General features: G+C 45.3%; 2 protein-coding genes across 2 annotated transcripts; both read left to right on the top strand.

The window, feature by feature from the left end:
* Window positions 1-8922: 8922 nt before the first annotated feature.
* LOC120699318 (zinc finger CCCH domain-containing protein 66) lies at window positions 8923-16213 on the top strand. Its single transcript, XM_039983282.1, has 7 exons — window positions 8923-9176; window positions 10884-11041; window positions 12227-12289; window positions 13080-13199; window positions 13325-13621; window positions 14326-14652; window positions 15394-16213. Exons 1-7 carry the CDS (start codon window positions 9065-9067, stop codon window positions 15661-15663), a joined length of 1347 nt encoding a protein of 448 aa, XP_039839216.1. The 5' UTR covers window positions 8923-9064; the 3' UTR covers window positions 15664-16213.
* Window positions 16214-18331: 2118 nt separating this feature from the next.
* LOC120699317 (15-cis-zeta-carotene isomerase, chloroplastic-like) lies at window positions 18332-23002 on the top strand. Its single transcript, XM_039983281.1, has 4 exons — window positions 18332-18884; window positions 21988-22134; window positions 22224-22433; window positions 22520-23002. The coding sequence occupies exons 1-4, from the start codon at window positions 18480-18482 to the stop codon at window positions 22853-22855; spliced, it is 1098 nt and encodes a 365-aa protein (XP_039839215.1). The 5' UTR covers window positions 18332-18479; the 3' UTR covers window positions 22856-23002.
* The last annotated feature ends 83 nt before the right edge of the window (window positions 23003-23085 follow it).

Here is a 23085-nt window from a genome sequence, read left to right as displayed (position 1 = left end):
CCGGCGGCAGCGCCCCCTCCTCCCTCCTCTTCCAAGGGCCGGCGGCGGCGCATGGTCGGAGGGCGCGAGGACATTGGGGTGGGGTGCGCGGGCCCGCGCCACCTCGGCCAGTAGCGGGCCGCGCGACGGCAGCGCCAGCAGCTCGCTCCGCTGCTCCCTCTAGCGTGCCGCCGCCGGGCGCATGGGCTCCGCGGCGCGAGCAGGGCGCGGCGCGGCGGCCATCCCTGCCGCGGCGGGCGATCGAGCAGGGCAAGCAAGACGGCGTCGCGGAGCTGCGTGAAGGACGGGATAAGCACGGCCATGGCCAGTTGCGGGCGGTACCGCCGCCGCGTCAGGAGCAGCCGCAGGCCGCCGGTGCCGGTGCCGCTGCCCTGCTGCGCGGCCGCGACGATGTCGTCGAGCTCGGCGTCGACGGCGTCGGTGCCCTCCTCGCGTCGTGGGTCACGGCGCGCCGCGGGCGCCGCCCGTCCATGGCCCTCGGCGGCGCCGCCAGCGTGTCCATGGCCATCCTCGGCCGCGCGCTGCTCGGCGTCGGCCTCGGCTTCGCCAACCAGGCCGTGCCGCTGTACCTCTCCGAGATGGCGCCGCCGCGCCACCGGGGGATATTCAGCAACGGCTTCCAGTTCAGCCTGTGCCTGGGAGCTCTCCTCGCGACGTCCTTGCCCCGCTGGACGAGGCTGTTGGGCGTCTCCGGCAGGAAGACGGCGCCGGCGGTGAGCAGCGCGGCGGGGACGGCGGCCAGGCCGAGTGAGAGCCTCCAGCCCCACCCAGCCTCTCGCGCGCGGGAGGGCAACAACGACCGCGGCGCGGACCGGATGCGATGAAGAGAGAGAACACGCAGATATGCGGGTCGAATGAGAGGGGCTCCGATTTTGCGTATCTGCTTCCGCACTCTGCTGGAGGTGCTACAGTGCGTCCCGGACTCGCAAAATACCGATCCGCGCTCGTTTAGGAGACTTGCTGGAAACAGCCTAAGCCGCAAAACACGGCAAGTCTCGCGCCGCCAATTCCGTCAGGGAACAAGTCGCCCGCTACGACGATGAGTTGAGCAGTGTTTTACGATGGGAGAATAGGAAGCATTATACATTACTAATAGACTTTTTTTTATGTGAGTGGAGACTTTTTTGAACAGAGCTATACACATTTGAGACATTTGTGGTAATATTATATTTATATAATTCGTGAATTCTAAGTGCCTGCAAATAGTGTATTATATCTTGATAAAATTACATATTAAATATAAAATTATGAATCATATAAATTGAACCTTCAAAAGTTATGTTTGTGCCCATAAAAGAGGAAGGATAGCATATCAGTGGGATAGCAGCAAGGTCCCAACGAAATTACGTGGGCAGTTGTCTCATGTTGTAGTATTATAGTTGATGTGGACTTTAGTTCATGCAATAGTAATTATTATATGTATAAAAAAAATTGTAAGCAATGTAGGTAAGATAAATCCATTGCTTTATTATTTTCGTATAGGTGTCATGGTGTGCAACCAGCTATGGCACTTGGTATATATTTTGTGCATTTTATTGTTGTGGCGCTGCTATTTAAGTAGTATATTATTTTGGGTATCAAAATTGATCTATGATATTTATTTGCTATATTTATTGTGGTGAAAGGAGGGGTAAAATTTATTAGAGAGGTCAGAGCAGAATTAGCTATAACCGAGAAATAAGGAGATTTCGACTTTTAATGATGTGGTAGTTAATATACATGGTGGTATTTTGTAAGGAAGTAGTGGTTATATTAAAATAGTAGTACAATATTATGTAATTAGCAAAATAGGATTTTCTGTTGAACAAATTATGAAAACGCTTTGAATTTACAATTTTATCGTAAAAGCGCTTTGTATTTGAAGTTGTACTATATATTAAATTGTAGATTCTCAAATTATGAGCAACTTTTGTATTGGACACTTTCTAATTTGAAAATATTTTGGTGTCGAAATTGTAGGTACAACGGATCATATTTAAGCATTTGCGCGAATGAATTGTGGGAGCGTCTTGAATTTTAAAATTTATTCTATGATAAAGTTGTAGTTCTTAAATTTTCAATCAAATTTTATATTAACAACTTGATTTTCGATCAAATTTTATATTAACAACTTTTGATTTCAACATGTTTTACTGCCTAGCCGCACCATGCTCCTCTGCCTAGCTGCCACGTGGAGCTGTCACGGCCGCCCTTTAAACCCAACCAACAGGACCTGAGACCTCCGCATACCTCACTCCCTCGCGAACAACGGCTCCTGTCGGTCCCACTGTCAGTGAGGTACCGTACAAGGCACCGTCGGTGGAGGCGCTGGTGCAGGTGGCTTCCCATCGGCGGGAGCCCGGGTGGGCCCCGGATGCTTTTAAGGTGGCCCACTTGGCCCCCTCCCCGCGTGCCGCGCCGCATCGCGTTCGGGCCACGTCAGCGCGGGCGCACGTGGCGAGCGGCGGCAGCGACGCTTGGCTCTGACGTGTGGGGCGTCGCCCACAGCCGTCGATCCGAGATCGGACGCGTGGGGTACGAGCGGCGGTTGACGGGGGTGGGAACCGGGACGCCTTGCGGTGCGGGGGCAAAGCCGTGGCTGGCGGGATGCACCAGGCTGCTGCTCTACCACGGTCTGGAATTACGGTGAGGTCCTCGGCGCATCCGCGGCTCCGCGCGGGCGTTTTCCGCGTGGCGGCGATGGGTGGGAGGGAGGCAGCTCTATTGCTAAGCGCACACCAGAAAAGGCAAGACAAGTGCCGTTAATTAAAATGAAAATCACTGTGCCACGTAAGAAAACGCATGAGAAATCGGATGGCATTGATTTTATACGATAAATACCTCTTTGAAAGTTTAGGATGTTTGGCGGCACACAGTCTAGAGGATGTTACAGAGGGAGTAATAAACCACTAGAATACCATTCATTTCTTTGCGAGGAATAATAGAAACACAATTCTATTGTTGCGTGCTTCCAAGGTCATAGAAATGTACTCAACTTGCTCGTATTTATTTTCTGATAACATAACCATTTGTTATTGCTAACTTTTGAAAATTGATAAATATAGTTAGTTGCTCGTAATTTCGTAAATAAGTTTGATTTGCAAGGTGTTTGTGTGTGTATTGTAGTCTACGTACATTTCTTCTTAATGAGATGATGTGCAGCTCTCTTACGAATTAAAAAAATCATTCCATCTGAACTATGGCTGTGTTTGGATCGGTCTCGGAGAATTCTAGAAACAGTGCGCACACATTTCTCGAGAGAAGAATCTCGTATGTATGGAGTACTAAATAAAGTCTATTTGCAAAATCTCTTTAGAAATGGGTGTAACTTTTCGCGACGAATCTAATGACGGTAATTAATCGATGATTGGCTACAGTGATACTACAGTAACCATCCTCTAATCACGCAGTCAAAGACCTCATTAGATACTTCACGGTTCATAGCGCAGGGGTTCTGGAGTTGGTTTTGTAAACTGACTTTGTTTGACACCGTAATTAGCGGTCAAAGTTGATAAAATTCCTAGCCCAGACTTCCCTAGTCCAAACCAAATAGGGCCCGTCTTCTCAATTAGTGATTTTGATTTTTTTTTATTTGTAATGTAATCTTTATTGATATTGGATTTACATCCAACGTCCAAATCATCCTCACGTTCTCAAACCATGCAACCATGAATAGCGTGCCCACGCTCGCAGACACACCTCATGTTCATAAGCCACCATCACTCACAGACCAAGCAGGAAGGTAGCAGCCAGCCAGCCACACTCATCCACCTTCTGCCACCTCGCGGCGCTTTTGATAGTTGTAGTGAGGTCTACAACAACACCAATAAGACCAGGCCCGTTGAAGGCCGCGAGCGAGGTCAGCGACCGCTCCAGGCCCCCAGAAATGGAGGGCTCCTAAATTTTAGCACTCCAAACATCTATACTATGTCTATTGCTTTCCATTACTTGGCCGACAGATTCGCGGTTATCGAAACATTGCCGGTGCTATGGCATAGTATGAGTCTCTTCCACCTTCCTTCCTTCTGGGCGGGCGGAGATAGTTCGCAAGTCCCAATTAGCCAATCACCAGAACCAGCGCCAGTGGTTAGCCACCCGCACTCCAATGATTAGGCTTAGCAAGACTCCTAGTTGCACACTGTGGCAATTATAGGCTCAGCAAGACTTAATGTGAGGTGAGCAGCGTTCCCTATCACGGCCGGCCGAATTAAATGAATGAATTTAACTGATTTTTCTTTGATTTTGAAATAGACGTTTGTTCCTTTAAGGATTTTAGGGGTCCACTTGCATTCGCACCGGATCCCCAAATTCCTGGAGAGGTCCTGAATAAGAGGGGGTGTCTATTCATCGCACGTGCGATTAGAAGCTATACTATCGCACACATCGGTTAGAGATATAAAAAATAGAAATTGTTCCCGAACAAAATAAAATATTTCAAAAAAGATAAGTTCTGGAACAAATAAAAATGTTTCAAGAAATATCTAGAGATAGAAATTGTTCCGGAACAAAAAAAATATTTAAAAATAATATTATCTAAATATAATCATGTGCGATAGTATGACTTCTAGTCGCACGTGCGATGAATAGACTTCACGAAATAAGACCCATCTACACGACACCCCTCTCCTCTCCCAACGTGATGTTTTTTTTTATCCTTCACATCTTTCGGTTCAGCTCCAATAATTTGTCTCATCCCACCCTATCCCTCCATCTCTCCTGTGACTCTTTCTATAACTCTATACATATATACCTTCGTTCCGAACTATTGGTTTCGGTCACTACGTCTGGCAGCATGCGTACCCCACTACCTTACTTCGCCTCCCACAATTGTACTTATCGGGAGAAGTAACTCCAACAGTCAAAGTAAACTCGTTTTGTTCTGTAAATTTGAAATATTACCCTTAAAATCGAGTTCCAACGGGCTGCCTATCTGCCTCGCTTCTCCATCTAGATCGCTATCCCCATCCGCTAGCCATCTATACAAAGCTGCGAGGGCTCGCCATTAGCCCGATCACGCTCGTCGGCCCCGTTCCCACGCCTCCATCGCGCTACCGCGCCATGCCGCCGTCGCCCGCGGCCACTCCCGGGCGCTGCCGCCGCGCATGCGCGGTTCGCAAGATACTACCACACTGCCGCGCGGGGGGGGGGATTCGCTCATGCTCACGCTAGCAGACCAAGAAGCAAGAAGTGGTCGGTATGTTCGCTAGCCACTACCGCGCCCTGCCGCCATCGTCCTCGGCCGCTCTCGCCGTCAAGAAGGGCGCGCCCTGCCACCGTCGCCCGCGACCGCTCTCGCCGCCCACGTGGGCATTGCCTCGGCCGCTCGAGACGCTCGCCGTCGCGATCTCCTGTATGCTAACGATCGTCTTCCGACTACCTCCGACCTCGGCTCTTGCCTCAAATCAATCGCAGGTGATCCCCTCATGATCCCCCACCACTTCCTCACCTCCATCAAGCCTTCCCCTCGCCGGAATTTCACCTCGGCCACCACAGTCATGTCCCGAGGACTACATTGCAAACCCCAAATTCTTTCTAGGGTGTTTAGTGCAAAATACAGGGACCTCATTTTAATTTTACTTTTTAAAATTTAGCTAGTTTGTTGGTTTCCCCACCATTTGGAAAGCTCTCTATTTTTTTTACAGAATTAGAAAAACTCAAAATTTAGCTAGAATGATAGCTATTCCTTTGGAGTTGCTCTTATGGTGCTTCACAAACACCCTTGCCATGGACATCCACATACAAAGCCATTTTATGGTAATCCGCACTCCAACAATCCCGAGTCATAAACCCTGATCCTAATTTAAGTAAGATATAAGCTATTTGATGTGGAATAAATTGATTTTTACACTACTACAGATTCAGCCTTTTGTCCCGGTTCGAAACTGGTTTTGGACAAAAGCCTCGAGGTTTTTGTCCCGGGTGGCAGAATCGGGACAAAAGGTGTCTGACGTTAAAATTTTTTTTGCACACCACGGGATTCGATCCCAATACTTCTTGTCTAGTGCATGGTTTTCTTGCCAACTCACCTAAGTAGTACATGTGACTCAGTATAGAATAACTTTCTTTTGAACTATCACGTGGAGGGGCCTTTTGTCCGCGTTGTTAACACCAATCGGGATAAAAGGGTCACTCTTTAGGCTGGGTTGGTGTTACCACCCGGGATAAAAGGGTTGGGCCTTTAGTCCGGGTTAGTGTTACCACCCGGGACAAAAAGCCCATGTCCCCCGTTGGCCCGGCTAGCTGTTGGACCTGGGACAAAAACCACCTTTTGTCCCGGGCCCAAAGGTAACCGGGACAAATGATTTGGAACAAAGACCTATTCTGTAGTAGTGTCAAAAACCTGCATGCCAATTTATAATACCCGTGGAACAAATTGATACGGCAGTGTTGCTAGTTTCTTGAGCAAGCTGGGATCCACGGACTATTATTATCTCTGAATTTCAACCCTGCGCACGTCGGCACACAAACACCTTTGGCATGAGCCGTTAATTAGTTGCAAGAAGGAAAAGGTCTTGTTGTTAGGAATTAGCTAAGACATTCATTAGGCTCAATATAAAATGTGCTGCCTATACCTATACTATAGATTCAGCTTTTTGTCAAGGTTCCAAACTGGCTTTTGTCCCGGTTTTGAAACCGGGACAAGACTTTCGGGACAAAAGCCTCCCGGGTGGCAGTACCGGGACAAACTTTTGTCCCGTTTCCAAACTGGCTTTTGTCCCGGTTTTGGAACCGGGACAAGGCTTTCGGGACAAAAGCCTCCCGGTGGCAGAACCGGGACAAAAGGTGGCTGACGTTAAAAAAAAATTTGTACACCACGGGATTCGATCCCAAGACCTCTTGCCTAGCGCATGGTTTCCTTGCCAACTCACCTAAGTAGTACACGTGACTCAGTATAGAACAATCTCCTTTTGAACTATCACGTGGAGGGGCCTTTTGTCCGGGTTGGTAACACCAACCGGGACAAAAGGGTCACCCTTTAGTCCGGGTTGGTGTTACCACCCGGGATAAAAGAGTTGGGTCTTTAGTCCGGGTTGGTGTTACCACCCGGGATAAAAATGGTTGGGCCTTTTGTCCCTGGTGGAGCCACCAACCGGGACAAAAGGGCCTTTTGTCCCGGTTGGTGGCTCCACCCGGGACAAAAAGCCCCTGTCCCCCGTTGGCCCGGCTAGCCGTTGGACCCGAGATAAAAGCCACTTTTTGTCCCAGGCCCAAAGGTAACTGGGACAAATGGCCTGGAATAAAGGCCTATTCTGTATACATGCTACCGGATTTGTGAAATTAAGTAATCAAGAGGAGAGTTGCTGTCCATACTTATTAAGCTAAAGCGTGCTTCGCATAATCAGATAGTGATAGATTCCCACGCACATTGTACCACATCACTGTTCCCCCGTCATGCATAGGATGGCGATGGCTTAGCATACACGGCGTTGTTTTCCTATGTTAATAGAAGGCTTTCTCGTTTGAACGATCAAACAAAAAAGGTTATTTGTCTAATTTTTAACCAAAAGTTCGATGGATCCACATGTATAAACACTTTTAGATTTATCTCAAGTCAAATATTGTAAACTTTTCACAAATAATATGTACAAAAATATAAAGTATTTCAAATAGGAGTCACATATAATGAGAGTTGGTCTCATGATAAATCTAGTAGCTAGTATTTTTATATTGTAAATCATTATAATTGGCCGTCAAAGTTAAAAAATGTTTGATTTATGAAAAAAATTAAAATGCCACATCTCAATTCATTCATGTGGTTTTACTTGATTAGCAGTAAATTTGAGCACCCAAGAAGGATTTATGTTCATATAGACTAGATCAAAGCATTTTAGGTCCAGTTTGTGGGTTCGGCCGGGCCCAAGCTTGCTGGGTTCTGGCCCGTTCATATCAATTGTAGGGCCGGGCTTGGTTAGAAGAAACTAGACTCGGAACAATAATTTAATTTAATTACTTTATAACATAAAAAAGAGTGAAAAGACTGAGTCCGACCCTCTGATCTGGTCCAAAAATTACCCCAAAGTTACCCATGAGATGAGATTGTGTATGAATTTTAGGTCTGAAATTAGGCTGTTTTTTTTTCAGCCTGGTCTGAAAAATATTAAGGTATAATACTGACCTTTCATACAAGAACTATAAATAAAATGTGGTGTTATTTTTTTGCACACGTGCCCTATTCTTTCATGCATCAAGGATAACCCCACTCTTGATTTCTCTTTTCCAATTGAGACGGACATTATTTCAATTACAGCCCGACTATATTAGAGTAATACATAGAAAATATATGATTCACTAGTTTGTCATAGATAGTCCTTATCTGAACCCGCATGCCAACACAATCAAACGTACCACTAGAAATAGTAGTGGAAATGCATACAAAGTTCATATACCTCATAACTTTGCTCTCCCTCCAACTCATTACCATATCCAGCCATATCATGGGTAGCCACCGTGCGGCACAAATATAGCCAGCAAGGGCTTGGTGGCATCACAATCATGGCATCCATCCACCCACACAATAAGTGCTCCACTCAAGCAACACACCACCGCCACCGCCACCGCCGCACCACCGCATCAATACTACAATCCATCTCAAATTCCGATCCGCAAATTTAGCGATTCAATGCATCTCGATTTCGAAACATCAGTTGGGTCTGCAATAAAAATATCTTTGGCCGTCGAAAAAATGGAGCTGCTACGCCCAAAACCGACAGCCAAAACAATGCGCTTTCAATTTAGTAGTAGCTCGTTCGTTGGTGTGGCATAAATGAAGTTTCTTCCGCGGCTGCCGCCATCCCAATCCCATATGCTGTGTGCGCAGCCGGGGTGCGCCCGGGATTTTGCCCCCCGCGGGTGGTTTCGGCTGCGGGCGCGCGGGTGAGAAACGGGGGAGGTGCAGGTGGGCGCGGAACAAAAACGACTGGCTGTCCGAGCCGGGGATGGACGGACGCCTGCCGCTTGGCTTGGCTCCTCTCCACCTCCACCTCCACCTCCTCTCGCCTCGCGTCGCTTCTCCCCCACTCCACTCCGCCTCCCCCACCCCCCCTCGCGCCGCGGCGCCCTCTGATCTGATGCCGGGGAGGCCCTGATGGCGGCGGCGGGAGCTGGAGCGGCCGGCGGGGGAGCCGGGGGCGGGGAGGGCTCCTCCTCCTCCCCGGCGGGCGTCGCGATCGGGCCCCACCACCACGGGGCCGCGGAAGGTGAGCGCCGGTTACAGCTACTACTCTAGCTCCTGCCGCCGCGGGGGCCTGGTGCCCCTCCTCTCCCCCGTGCCACCTCCGGGGTCCCGCGGCGCCGGCGGTGCAATGTCGCGCGCGCGGGGCTGGGAGCGGGGGGTTCGTGCGGGGGTCCGCCGTGTAGCTCGATGCGTGTCGCCAATCGTGACGCTGCAGGCGATTAGCTCGCGGCTCGGTGGCGGAGAATTTCGGCGGATTCGGGGGACCGGAATTGGGCCGAACGGCCTTGGGGATCGGCGCGCGCTTGCGACGGTCCTGCGCTGCTACGCGCGTGGTGCTCTGGCATTGCTTTCGTGGTTCGAGCGGGAGGTGCATCGACGGTGCTGGACTGGACTGGATTGGAATTCGGTGGGGGTTAGATGGGGGGGCGCTTGGTTCGTGATCGTCGCTTCGGGTTGTCGCGGCCTCTCGGTTGTCTTTTCTTCTGTGTCGGTGGCTTCAATGCTGTATGTTTGCGACCATCGTGCTAGGTCGGGGATATAAAATTTTACTCCGTCTATGCTTTTCTCGTCCGTGTCCCTTGGGTTCAAGGTAGTAACACTTAGGCATGCACCTGTAACTGTAAGCATGAGAATCCTGGGAAAAGCAGAGGTCTGCACTCCTCGATCCTCGTTTGATTGCTGGAAGAAGGAAGTACTACATACTGAAATGTGTTTGGTTACAGTTCCAGTTTGAAGAATTAGGGGACAGGCGGACAGATGCTTGACTTTTAGTTAAAGGTGCCACCCTTTGGTGGATTTACTTTTGCCCTCCACTCGGAGGGCATGGTGTACCCTGCCTTTTCGGCTGTTGGATGAGATGGTAATTTGCCTCTGCTTCAAGCATTGGGAGGACTGCTTGTCTCAGTTGTGTTATGAAGCTCTGGGTGCTCAGAACCAAGTTTTGTTATTATTATCTTTCTGGACAGAGTGGAGTTGGGTTTAGTTCGTTTGTGCAGGTGCATTAGCTTCTGATTATTAGTTGCACTTTCACTTGTTAGCCTTTCTAGAAATTAGTAGGCGCATCAGTGGGCTCAACTGTTTTTGTGACCACCACTGAATGAGAAGTGCTCTCTATCATCTGTGCTCCATATTAGTCAAACCAGGTCGGTTTGGGTCTGAAAAAGTTTCAAAAAAGCTTTGCCATTCTTTCTGAAGCAGAAATATTGTTCATTTTAGTCTAGCATCTGACCGAATTGGTGAGTGTACTGACATGTTTCTTTGTCTTCTGGAGGAAAAGTCAAGACCTTTAGGCTGATTGATAATTTGTCTGTTTAGTGCACTTGACATGTGCTGGTGCCATGCACTTTTCTTGCCTATAGTGTCCCTTTTTCCATTTCAGTATAAGTAGTAGGTGCTGGACTAATAAATTAAATGCACCTGTTTCAATGTGCTATTACATCTTTTTTCAATGAAACAAAGGATACTTCATAACAATGCCTTCCAAAAATTTCAGTGCATTGTTGACTAGCATGTTGGACAACATTTTATAGAAATCTGGTAAAAAGATATGAACTTCCTATTTAGTTTGGAAATGGATGGCTGGACACTAGTATTATCAAAGTGTTTAGTTGCTTGGCTTCTTTGCCACATGTTGATGTAGTTTTCAGCTTCATTCTTCTTAAGCATGGATTCTTAATATGAATATGTAGAGTGATAGCTAGTTGCTAAAGCAAATTCTTAATGGTTGCAGAGGTCATGTGGCAAATGACTTTAGGAGGAGGAGAATCTATGGAACATGGTCCCTTCCCTGAGAGAATTGGAGAACCAGACTGTAGTTATTATATGAGGACTGCACTTTGTAGATTTGGGGCAACGTGCAAGTTCAATCACCCGCCAAACAGGAAGCTGGTAGCTTCAAACTATATCTTTGTCTGTAATATATTGAGACTTGTTGTCATTTCTATACCTTATTGTAGTATAGATTGCTGGAAGGTTACTTATAATGTGTCATGATCTCATTAGTTCCATTCATCCTCTAGCCCCTTTGGCCATTCCTCTGTAGGCTCATAAGTTATCACTTATGTATGAGTCTCTTTAGAGCTTTATAGATTCTTCCAACTTTCTACCGTGTTCTGAAGAAACCAAGTAGCTTAACCAAATTCATTAGAGCAACAAAATAGTTGCCAAGTTTGCTTATTTCTACTGATATTTAGTTTGTTAAGGAGGTGACGTTCTAAAGCATGATACCTTAGTGTTGGGAAATGCAAATTCAACTGAATTCAGTGCTGGGGATTGGCCTAAACTAATTCTGTCTTTCCTTCATTTGATACGCTTACAAATGAACCTTAAATTTGTGATCTAGAATTCTGTCTATTACCGTAAAGGGCTAGAATGAGGCCATATAATTTGATCAGTCATGATTTTTTGTGAAATAATTTTCCTTATATTCACCTTAAGAATGCAAGGTGATGTTGCAATACATCACTTTCTTTTTTCCGTTACTCATTTAACATGTTCTATCTGATATTAGATTGTTACGACTTACATGTACGCTGGCTTAACTGGTGCACTCTTATAATGAAGATAATAGTCTTATTTGATGCATCCAGCTTGCAGTATATTCTATGGTCTGCTAAGTATCTTTATCTTTACTACTTAAAAGTTAAAACATTTGAGTTGCTGGTGGTGGTGGTGATCTACCCATAAACTCATTATTTACCCATCCTTGCCCCTGAGTCTGATTATTGGGAATTTTGCTGGCATTTGCACATAACATTAAATCATTAATTATCTACATATTTTGTCATTTATAATTCCTCTGTGACAGCATCTCACATGAATTACGTAATTGTTTGATTTCTTGTGCCGTTGAATGCATGGGCAATTTTGCTATTCTCATAACACAAAGTACTCTAGCTTAGGATTTTCCTTTCTTTTCTTTATTATACGCTTGATGCAGTTGCCTACATTTTAAATGTATGGGAAATTTGTGGTAGCTTTTATCCTATTTTTAGGGCATATAGTTTTATCAATTGTTACTTGCTGCTTGATTTTAATTCTGGTCTTGACTTCAGTTACTTTTGGTCAAATTAGGCTGTTGCTGCTGCAAGGATGAAAGGGGAGTATCCTTATAGAGTTGGTCAACCAGAGTGTCAAGTGAGTTTTTAGTTTTAAGTAGCTGGTTAGATCACTATTTTCTCTTCATTTAAATTTTTGAAACCATGTGATGTACGATTTATCATAAAATTAGCCAGTTTCCCGAATCAAATATTTCTGATGGTGGTCATCAATCTTATGTTATATATGGTCTTTCAATGCTGTTCTAGATGGTTATTTGTGGCAGGCAGGCAGACATTTTGCTTGATTCCCCTGCTTAGTCTACAGAAAATAGCTTTAGATAATGACATTCTGAGAAGTACCTGTATACATGTTTTCCTTTCTCAAAGCTGCACTACCATGTTTATTGGTAGACGTAACCTGAAGAGTTGTCCTAACTCCTAAGTTGTGGGCGAATGGCATGATCATTTACTTGTTTAAGTTTTTTTAGCCAAGCTCCTTATAATTCTTATAGTTATAGATTGGGTGTTAATCAGATGCCATGACCCAATGATCTAAATTTTGCTCAGCTTAGCTTTATGAAAATTATCATAACATGCCTTTGTATGTTCTTCTGTTTAAGCCTACAACTCTATAAATCATTCCCTCTTTGTAGAATTGCCAATCCATTTTAGTCTATCTGCCCACACTTTTCCCCCTCTCTGTGGGCATATGTTTTTTTATTTACATTTCATTGCTACGCTAGAGTTAAAATTTGACTTCAGGTTTTAAACTTATCAAACATCCAATCTTCCACATTGTTTTAACTACAATTTTGATTGGGTTGGTGTTTCAATCTGGTCCTAGATGAACTATGGTCCTACAAATTTTAATATCGATTCATTTACAGTACTATCTGAAGACCGGGACATGCAAGTTTGGAGCAACATGCAAGTTTCATCACCCCCGAGAAAAGGCTGCGATTGCAACGCGAGTACAGTTGAATGTTCTAGGTTACCCAATAAGGCCGGTCTGTTCTAAAATTCCTTTGTTTTTGGTTGTTGCTCAATTGCTCATTGTTTAACAATAATTGCCTAAAATCTCTTAGCTTGTCTGCGTGATTAGCTTTCATTTACTTGCAGTTTATTACTGCAGAATGAGAAGGAATGTGCTTATTATTTGCGAACAGGGCAGTGCAAATTTGCAAGCACATGTAAGTTTCATCATCCACCGCCCTCCAATACGATGGTTGCTGTACGCGGCTCTATTTATTCACCTGGGCAATCTGCAACCTCTCCTGGTCAACATACATATCCTGGGGCTGTTACTAATTGGACTTTGTCAAGATCTGCATCATTTATTGCAAGTCCTCGGTGGCCTGGTCATTCAGGCTATGCACAAGTGATTGTTCCCCAGGGCCTTGTTCAAGTTCCCAGGTGGAATCCTTATGCTGTATGTCCTTTAACCCTTTCTCTTCATACTTCAATAGCTTCTTCCTTTTTTTTTCTTTGTCAAATCTGTATGCTGTTGATCTATTTTAATGCATAATATGTTTTCCCTTCATATTTATTATTGTGACACAGTGGTACTGATACCAAAGGCAATATGTAACAAGGGATTTTACTGTGAAATGCTCATCATGCACAACTCAGCCACTATCTGTCATGCAATATACTAGCCTTGTTTACTAGTTGACCTCCAGTGCATCAGAGATAATGATCTTTATTTTCTATCTAGGAGTGTGTACTACTTTTTGTCACACCTCCATCCTACCTTACTTAACATGCACTGAACTATCCCACCCTACTGTTACAATCAAAATGTTTGACTCGTGCAACCTACCTAATCCAACCTATTTATCCCCCATCCCCAACCTGTCAAACTGAGCTTATCCCATCTAGTGTGTTGCAGTTGGGTCTTCCAACTGGCCTGACTTACTGAAACCTTGTGTATATCCCTACTTCCTGACTTGAATTGCGGATAAGTGTCAGTTGATACTTCTAATGAGCCTTTATACCTTGTGATCAAAGCAATTCCATGCCATGTGCAATATCATTTCCAGGACATCTGTAATACAGTTATTTTTTGCTAGCAGTTTTATTTGGTATTCCTCTTATGGACTTATACATGATCAGCATTTTATTTATGTCTCTTAGGCACAAATGGGCTCTTCTTCGTCAGATGATCAACAACGAACACCTGGAACAACTCAATACTATGCTAGCTCACATCAAAGTGAAACAACTGGTATGGGTGAACATGGAGTGTATCCGTCATACCAACCAGGTTCTGTTCCTCTTGGACTTTATGCAGTACAAGGAGAGAACATATTTCCTGAGAGACCTGACCAGCCTGAGTGTCAGTTCTATATGAAAACCGGAGACTGCAAGTTTGGTGCTGTTTGCAAGTTTAATCACCCTAAGGAGCGTCTGATTCCTGCTCCAAACTGTGCATTGAGTCCATTAGGTCTTCCACTTCGCCCGGTAATGTTGTTTTTTCGTGTTGATTTCACCCAGCAGAAATTATGAAATTGATTCCACTGATAAAATATTTAAGACAAATTTCTTGTGTGTTTGTTCTAGTCCTTGTAGCTTGGGTAAATGATACGATTTTCAGAACTGACCCTTTAAGAAGTGTTGACAACAAACAAATGAAACCATTCTCATGGATTCAGATGTTCAGCAAAGTTTGCTTGGGTCTTTATTATACGATGAAATGATGATAATGTGAAGATGAACAGCTTTGACATCGTGTTAAATGAAGTTAAGGCAAAGAAAGTATTTTATAATCTTTGCAATTAGTGATGAACTTGAAATAGCTATACAGGAATCTAGGGAAAACCAGATTTAACAAGAAGCTACTTACAGTAAGAAGGATAAGAGATCTCCATTAGCCTATCAAACCCGCACCTAGGATTTAGGATGTTTATGAGCTTATCATACTGCCTGACTCGGTTTTTTATGGACTGATTTATCGCCCATATTAGTGTAGTAGCAACTTGTTCAACCATTCCTCTAAAATGTCTGTTCTATTAGTCTGCTGCCAATTAGATTCTCTCATGTCTATCAAGCATTTAGCAAGCAATATTGAGTGCATGTGGTATATGTTTGTCACTGGATGTTGTTTCTCTACATGACCTGTTTTTAAAGAGTGTTTAAGCTATTTACAGGTAAGATCTGTGGGCGTTATGCTAACCACCCTTTTCCTTTTTGCTGCTATAACAGGGAGAACCTGTCTGCACCTTCTATTCTCGTTACGGCATCTGCAAGTTCGGTCCAAATTGCAAATTTGACCATCCTATGGGAACCCTTATGTACGGAACCGCAACCTCACCGACAGGTGATGCGCCAACCATGCACTACCAGTTGGCATCCTCACCAGGGCATTCTGAAAGATTGCTCGACGGAGGGTCCGGAAGGTCTCATAGGATTTCCCAAACTGATTCACAGCAAATACCCTCCGGCAATGGAAGCACTGAGAGAGAGGCGTCATAAGCCGCCCTCCTCAACCCTCCTCATGCTTATTCCCATTCTTGTCTCTTCAGTAATTATCTCCCAACACATTCAAAGAGCTGAAGCTGTACAGGTCCTCGTCCATCCTTCCTCCGCTGTTCTGAGCTTCCGCATTCCGGTGCTTCGCCATGTATCACATTCAAGCAGGAAAAAGTTCTTGCTCACCCCACCCTGGTGCCCGTTTGCCCTCTGAAAAATAATGGGGTAACCATTCATATTTATCCGTCCGTACACAGACACAAGATACACTCACTCCCTGATCCCTTTGTTGTAGTTATACAGGTGACCTGCGGTGAACAAAGCTTACCAAACTGACTGTACTGGGGTTGCAACTTCTTCCTATCTTTCCTTTTGCTCTTATTCCTTTTTAGGCAATTGGGGTGTGAGGGCAGGACGTGCTGCTCGTGCAAGTCTGCATGTTCAAAACAGCGGGAATAATACCCTGCCTTCAATGTAATAATTGTAATCTATGTATGACCCACCGAATTATTTCTTCAATAAGAGACACCGAGCGCGGTTGTGACCTGAGCCATCTCATCTAACCCTGAATTTTGTTCATCAATCGGCTAGTTCCTACGGGTGTTTCTTTTAGGCATGATGTAGCCCATCACATCTTCAAATATTTCAGTCAGCAACAGCAAGTCTAAAAGTTTAAGTAAAATTTATGTAGAAATTTCTTCGAGTAGCCTCTTGCAATGCCAGCAGCGTGTGGTAAAACGTTGGGGGTGCTTGCCTGAAGTTGTTTATACTAGCTCACTTGCCACTTGTCAGACAATGTTCTACTGGGCACCCGCAACGCAAGGGTTGTTATGAGCTCTCCACGCGAGAGCCACATCAGCATTTCCGATTAAGCTCTGTGCGCCGCGGCTGCCGGCTTGGGGCAGGGGCAAGGCTAGCAGCGACGACAGCCGCGGGCATGGCCGGCAAGCCGCGGAGGCAGAGCCAGCCGGCAAGCACGGCGTCGTGCCGCGCGACGAGACACTATGGCGGAGCAGGGATGAAAACGGATCGGATACAGATGGATATCACTGATATCGTATTTGATAGAGTCAGATATGGATAGTATTAGTTTTTGTCGGTTAATATTGTAATGGATATCGACATCATAAAAATATAGTTTTTGAACATTAAGATACGGATCGATTATGGATATTGAATACTCGAAATCGGATACGGATGAATAAAAACTATTTCAAATCGAATCGAATTCGAATACGATCGGAAAATATCTGTACCATTTATATCCCTAAGGCGGAGCATCCTTTTCCGCTGTGCGCCGCGGCTGCCGGCGTGGGACAAGGCGGGCAGAGAGCCAGAGACGACCGACGCGGGCAAGGCCGGCAAGCTGCGGAGGCAGAGCATGAGAGCAAGCCGCGGGCACGGAGGCGCATGGAAAAAGGCTGGTCTTGACTCAGGAGGGGACACAGAGAAGACAGGATAAACCGTGAAAACAAAACAATTTCTGACATATGCGTCCCATTTTTAATTTTTTGGAAACCATGCTACGTTGTACATATTATCTACTGTACTCTATCCTATTGGGTTTACGTGGACAACGTTACATGGAAGAGGTAACTAAAACTATTGCGGATGCTCCAAGACCTTTGTCAAGTGGCTGAATCTTCTTGTGACGTGGGCATCCAGAGTCGAACTATCATTGGAGAAAGCTATTCGTGGAAGAGAAAGAAACCGAAATTTGTTTGGAGTTGATTCTTGACAAACAAAATTAGAAAACCGGCTATGCCTGACCTGGTTTTATGCTCATGAAAACAGACAATGTTTTTGTTGGTTATTAAAAAAGATTGATGTGAAAATCATTTCATTGTCCACTACAACTACAATCCACGTAAATTAAGAGAAAAGATGTTTATCAAATGCATTAAATTAAACATGCCCTAAAAAATGCATTAAATTAAACATTTGCAAATTTGAGTACAATTTTTTTTGGGAGGGTCAAGCTCGTTTGTCGTTTACATCTTTTTCGGTTCCCTGCCGGCTAGGGTTGAAAATGGGACCGGAAAATCCCGTCCCGACCGGCTCCATTTACCGTTTAAACCGACCGTAAACCGTTTCCGCGGAAAAAATAGGAAAAATGAGAAAACAAAACGGGAAATGGACGGGAACGGGAACGGGAACGGTTGGGGTGTTTTCCCGACCGTTTTCACGGTTCCCGTTTTCAGCCGGGAAAATTCCCGCGGGAATTCCCGTATTTGTCGTAGTCGGCTGTGTTACCTGTGTTGGAAACGTGAATTGTTGTTTGCATGTGTTACAACGTGAATTGTGAATTCGTGATTCACTTTACCTGTGTTTCTTAGTTATATGAGTCTTGTTTCCATGTTATTTATGCATAGTTGTAATTATTTTATCGAGTTAAATGTTTGAAGTGGTTGTATGTATTTTCCCGTTTTGAGTTATCGATTCCCGATCGTAATCGGCATGCTCCCGACCGATTGATTTTGTTCCCGATATCCTGTAATACCGATTTCGTTTTTCCATCCAATTTTTCCATTCCTATTTCTATTCCCGATCAAAAAATATAATTACGGGAATAGTTAGGATTTCCCGACCATTCCCGACCATTTTCATCTCTGCTGCCAGCGCTGCTACTACCGCCGTGACAAGCCGACACGTCCGGCCGCACCACCCTCCAAATCCCACGCGCACCGCATCCTCCGCCCGCCCTTCCACCGAGATGCCGCCACCACCACTCTAAACCTCGCCGCCCCATTTCGGCTGCCGCCACCGCACCACCCCAGCCAGCTCCACTCGCCCGCACGCGCGCGCTTGCTTCCCCCGCCATGGCCTCCCACCTCCGCCTCCACCTCGCCGCCCCACCGCCTCTCCTCCTCCCGCACCGCCGTCCCCACCTCCGCCGCGTCCACCTCCCGCGGCCGCCCGGCGGCCCCGCCAGGGCGCCGCTCCTCCCTCTCCCTCTCCCCCGCCCCCTCCTCCTCTCCCGCGCCCGGGCCGTCGGGGGCGGCGCGGAGGGGGAAGGGGAGGCTGCCGGCGGCGGGGGGCCCGGGCTCGTGGGGGAGGACTCCGCCGCGTTCCGGCTCGGGGACCAGAGCGTGGCGTCGTGGGCCTACTTCGCCGTGATACTCGCCGCGGTGCTCTGGGCGCTCAACGTGCTGTGGATCGACCCCGACACCGGGGTCGGGACTAGGTTCCTCGACGCCGTCGCCTCCGTCTCCGACAGCCACGAGGTGCGCGCCTACCTTTTGGCTTGCTTAAGTTCAGAGGACTTCATTCAGTTTCGTGGTGTCAGTTCCCTGCCTACTACTACAGTTCTAGTGTTGGCGATGGATTAGGATAAGCCGGGCTGCTTTTGTTGGGACCATTAAGACTATTTTTAGTTTATTACTAGTTTAATTGTTATCCAACTGTCCTATCTTCTGTACATGTGCGCAGTGAGCCTGTGACAGGGAGCTCAATTTTGAATGCTCTTTAACGACGACATTTTTGGCGCTGATATATAGCTCTTGAGTGTGATTATTGGAGTCCGTCCCCTGAATCTTCCTTTCCGTACTAGCTAATGTAGTTACTGATGTAGGTTAGTACTTTCAACAACTAAAATGATGCCTCCCAGGATTGAATTGGTCTGCTAATGTTGAAGTTGCAAAGATTTTTTAATGCAAACATAAACGGTTTACTTCGATAACATGTCTGAATGTTTTCTTTTCTTGCTACGCAACTATGCTTAGTCAATGTGCTCAACAATCTTGCGGTGGCAATTAGTTAACAGTGGATTGGAATACGAATGACCAAGGTCGCTGACCAGCTATGCTCAGTTATGAGCTCAACTTTGTCACCTAGGAAGGTAACTGTGGGTTCCCTGCAACTAAATGATCCGAACTCATTACATAGGCTTCTGAAAGTCTGGTCGTGAGGCAATCTGTGTGAACCTTAGCAAACTTGATCCTTCACTACATAATGCAGCACATGCTGCTAAGAATGGTTATAATTCATCAGTATGCACGTTGTGTAACTATGTAGACGAGCAATATCTTTTTTCTCCAAACAAAAGTCAGTTGTCAATGTATCTGAAAAAAAGATCCTTAATGCTGTCAATTTCTCTAGAGAGAAATAATAACTGCTCAATACAAGCTTCTTTTGGCATGAAGTACCTTATTGAATTTTCCACTTTGTAGAAATCAAATATGGTTGTTTCACTTAACTTTTTTAATACAAAGTAAATAATCCCAGATATTTAGTTTTATAGAATTTCATTGCTAGAGATATTCCTCCGTGCAAGCATGCTTGAAAAAGATCAAGTTGTGTCAGTGAGAGAAGTACCACTGCAATCTAAATCAGCATACAAATACACAACAACAACAACAACATAGCCTTTTTCCCCAAGCAAGTTGGGGTAGGCTAGAGATGAAACCCGAAAGAAATAAGTTCAAGGTTCAAGCACATTTATCTTATTTCTTTCGGGTTTCATCTCTAGCCTACCCCAACTTGCTTGGGAAAAAAAGGCTATGTTGTTGTTGTTGTTGTTGTGTATTTGCATGCTGATTTAGATTGCAGTGGTACTTCTCTCACTGACACAACTTGATCTTTTTCAAGCATGCTTGCACGGAGGAATATCTCTAGCATGCAAATACCATTGCAAATAACCAAGGGGAGAGGTTGCCAGTGAGGGGTTGAGCCCTGGCACCTGCACATATTGAATGTTAAGGCTGGGGCAGTTGTTAATGGCCCCTTTTTTTTTTCTGGAAAGCAAACATTGCCAAAGCGCTGGTGCTTCAGGTTTCCTGCTAATTCTGTCTGTGGGGTTAGAACTTAGAAGTGGCTGTGGAGCTCTTTAAGCTTTCTCCTCTTCAACCATCTCTGCACCTTGCTTCAGCTTCACTGCTCCACCAAGACTACTGTTCTCCCATCAAGTATGTTCTTTCCCCTCTCAAGTGTTCTTTCTGCTCCAAAAGTAGCCACTTATAGAGAGCTCTTGTCATGCCTCTGCTTTCCTCCTATTTTTGATTGAGTTGCTGTTGAGGATTCACCTCAACAAAGTTGTGGCGACCTCCCTGATCACTCTAGTGTTATTGACACTTGTTGAGCTGGTGGTGGCACTGGCATGATAGAACCACGCCACTATCTTGTTTTCCTGAAAATCTGCTCTCTTCTTTCCCCACCTCCATGGTGATCTTATGGCAACCACATGTCTACAACTTCATAGGGTGTGCTTATTCTCGTACTGCCACAGTTCCAGCTATCCTAACGGTGAGCCGGTGACATTACATGACAATCCAACAACCGACACCTGCTCTTGCTTTTAGCTTCTGTTTCCCCTGTGTGATTGTTGCCATCAGGTGAACAATACCCTCGCTCCCATTCCATCCAGGGGCAGAAAATGCCATTTCTGAAAATTTCTCCCATGTTATTGGACATCAATGGCAAAAACTAACAGTAACTGTAATCCCATGGTATTGAGAAGTCAAGCTCATTATGTAGGGCTCTCAGTCAGTGGCGGAGGACGAAATAAATTTAAGGTATGGCAAACTCACATAGTAGACCATAAAGTAAGATTCAAATTGAAAACAATCTATACACATGTAATATATGATGATCTGCAAATGCAAAGCAGCAGCAAACAACAGATGAAGTGGCCTGAAAAAGCACTCAGCCTTGCAGCGCAGCCTGACTACTACTCCTTCCTACGCATCTCGCTCATCAGTTTGTAGCTTGGACATGCAGTCATGGCCACCAGTGTGGAGATACAATACAACCATGGAAGGGGAATATTTGTGGGGTCTTGCAGCAAAATCAAGGTATGGCGAAGGCCATACCTTGCCATACTGAGCCCTCCGCCCCTGTTCTTAGTGGCAAGGGTATTGATACACCAGTTCTTGTTTGCAGCCAAATACACGTTATGTTTGGCCATTCTATTCCCTCCCGTGTTCCATATCCATTTAACCCTGGATTGCCCATGGCCATTGATAATGATGTAGAACTGATGGTTATTTGTTGGAGATGCACAGAACTTGAGCTTCAGCTTCGTGGTTAGTGTGTGTTTAGGAACAACCGTGGTTCTTTTCACAATGTTTTGGGACTTTATACTCAAGGTGCTCTGTATTCTTATTTTACTTCTTGTTTTGCATTCCATCATTTCTTCTTCTTTCACATTGTGATTTATGCTTCTGTTTTCATTTTGCGTTGCTGCTGTCATTGATTTAATTTTTTTTCTTCCATGGTCATATGATAAACTTTTTTTTTGGGGGGTGGGGGGGGGCGGGGGGTGGGGTTAATTGTATTACTTGTCAATAATCAAATAGATGAATATCCTGACTATGTCCAATTCCATTTCAGGTCGTTATGTTGCTCCTTACCATCATTTTTGCTGTATTCCATAGTGGTATGGCAACCCTACGGGAAAGTGGGGAAAAAATAATAGGGGAGCGTGCTTTCCGCGTTCTGTTTGCTGGAATCTCACTGCCTTTAGTAGTTACTACTATTGTGAGTACCAGGCATTCTTTTCCTTCAGGTAGATGGTACCTCAACGACTGAATCTTAATGCATCTTATTACACTGTTTTACCATGTTAGGTATACTTCATAAATCATCGCTACGACGGTATTCAATTGTGGCAAGTTCAGGGCATAAGTGGCATCCATGAACTCGTTTGGCTCTCATCATTCATCTCTTTCTTCTTTCTTTACCCATCTACTTTCAATCTATTGGAAGTGGCAGCTGTGGACAAGCCCAAATTGCATATGTGGGAAACTGGAATAATGCGTATCACCAGACATCCACAGGTAGATTATTCTTTGTAAGTTTTCTATAAAGTGCATAAAAGTTTACTATACCTTTGACTTATAGCATGCCTTCATTTATTGTATAGATGGTTGGCCAGGTAATTTGGTGCCTTGCTCACACACTATGGATTGGCAACTCGGTTGCTGTCGCAGCCTCCGTTGGACTGATTGGCCACCACCTGTTCGGTGCTTGGAACGGTGACAGGAGGTTGGCGTCACGCTATGGTGAAGCGTTTGAAGTCCTAAAGAAGAGAACAAGTATTGTTCCTTTTGCTGCAATTGTCGATGGACGGCAGAAGCTACCCAAAGACTATTACCTAGAGTTCTTCCGGTTACCTTATATTGCAATCACAGCTTTAACCTTGGGTGCATACTTCGCTCATCCCTTGATGCAGGCATCCAGCTACCAACTTCCCTGGTAGTAGTATATACTGATGTACATATGTTCATTACTGAAAAGCATGTCCACGAAGAAAACAGAGTAAGAAATGGAAGTTTTGTTCTCCGCCAGTATACTTTGTTGAACACCATAATCTTATATATCATAATCTTATACATACAACTATTAATCTGCTCTATCGTCCATCAAATGAGTTGGAGTACCTTCGCCATGGTGGCTCCCTGTGGTGTTCGTTGCAGGAGGCTCATTTGT

This window comes from Panicum virgatum, chromosome 3K, assembly GCF_016808335.1.
Source record: "Panicum virgatum strain AP13 chromosome 3K, P.virgatum_v5, whole genome shotgun sequence".
NCBI lineage: Eukaryota > Viridiplantae > Streptophyta > Magnoliopsida > Poales > Poaceae > Panicum > Panicum virgatum.
The sequence above is the reverse complement of the archived record's forward strand: the minus strand, read 5'-3'. Positions and strand labels throughout refer to the sequence as shown.

Coding starts and splice junctions, on each gene's coding strand:
- LOC120699318 (XM_039983282.1), top strand. CDS start 9,065: ATGGCGGCGGCGGGAGCTGGAGCGGCCGGCGGGGGAGCCGGGGGCGGG. Junction 12,290..13,079: donor TTGGTCAACCAGAGTGTCAA/GTGAGTTTTTAG, acceptor ATTCATTTACAG/TACTATCTGAAGACCGGGAC. Junction 13,622..14,325: donor CCAGGTGGAATCCTTATGCT/GTATGTCCTTTA, acceptor TATGTCTCTTAG/GCACAAATGGGCTCTTCTTC.
- LOC120699317 (XM_039983281.1), top strand. CDS start 18,480: ATGGCCTCCCACCTCCGCCTCCACCTCGCCGCCCCACCGCCTCTCCTC. Junction 22,135..22,223: donor CTTTAGTAGTTACTACTATT/GTGAGTACCAGG, acceptor TTACCATGTTAG/GTATACTTCATAAATCATCG. Junction 22,434..22,519: donor GTATCACCAGACATCCACAG/GTAGATTATTCT, acceptor TTTATTGTATAG/ATGGTTGGCCAGGTAATTTG.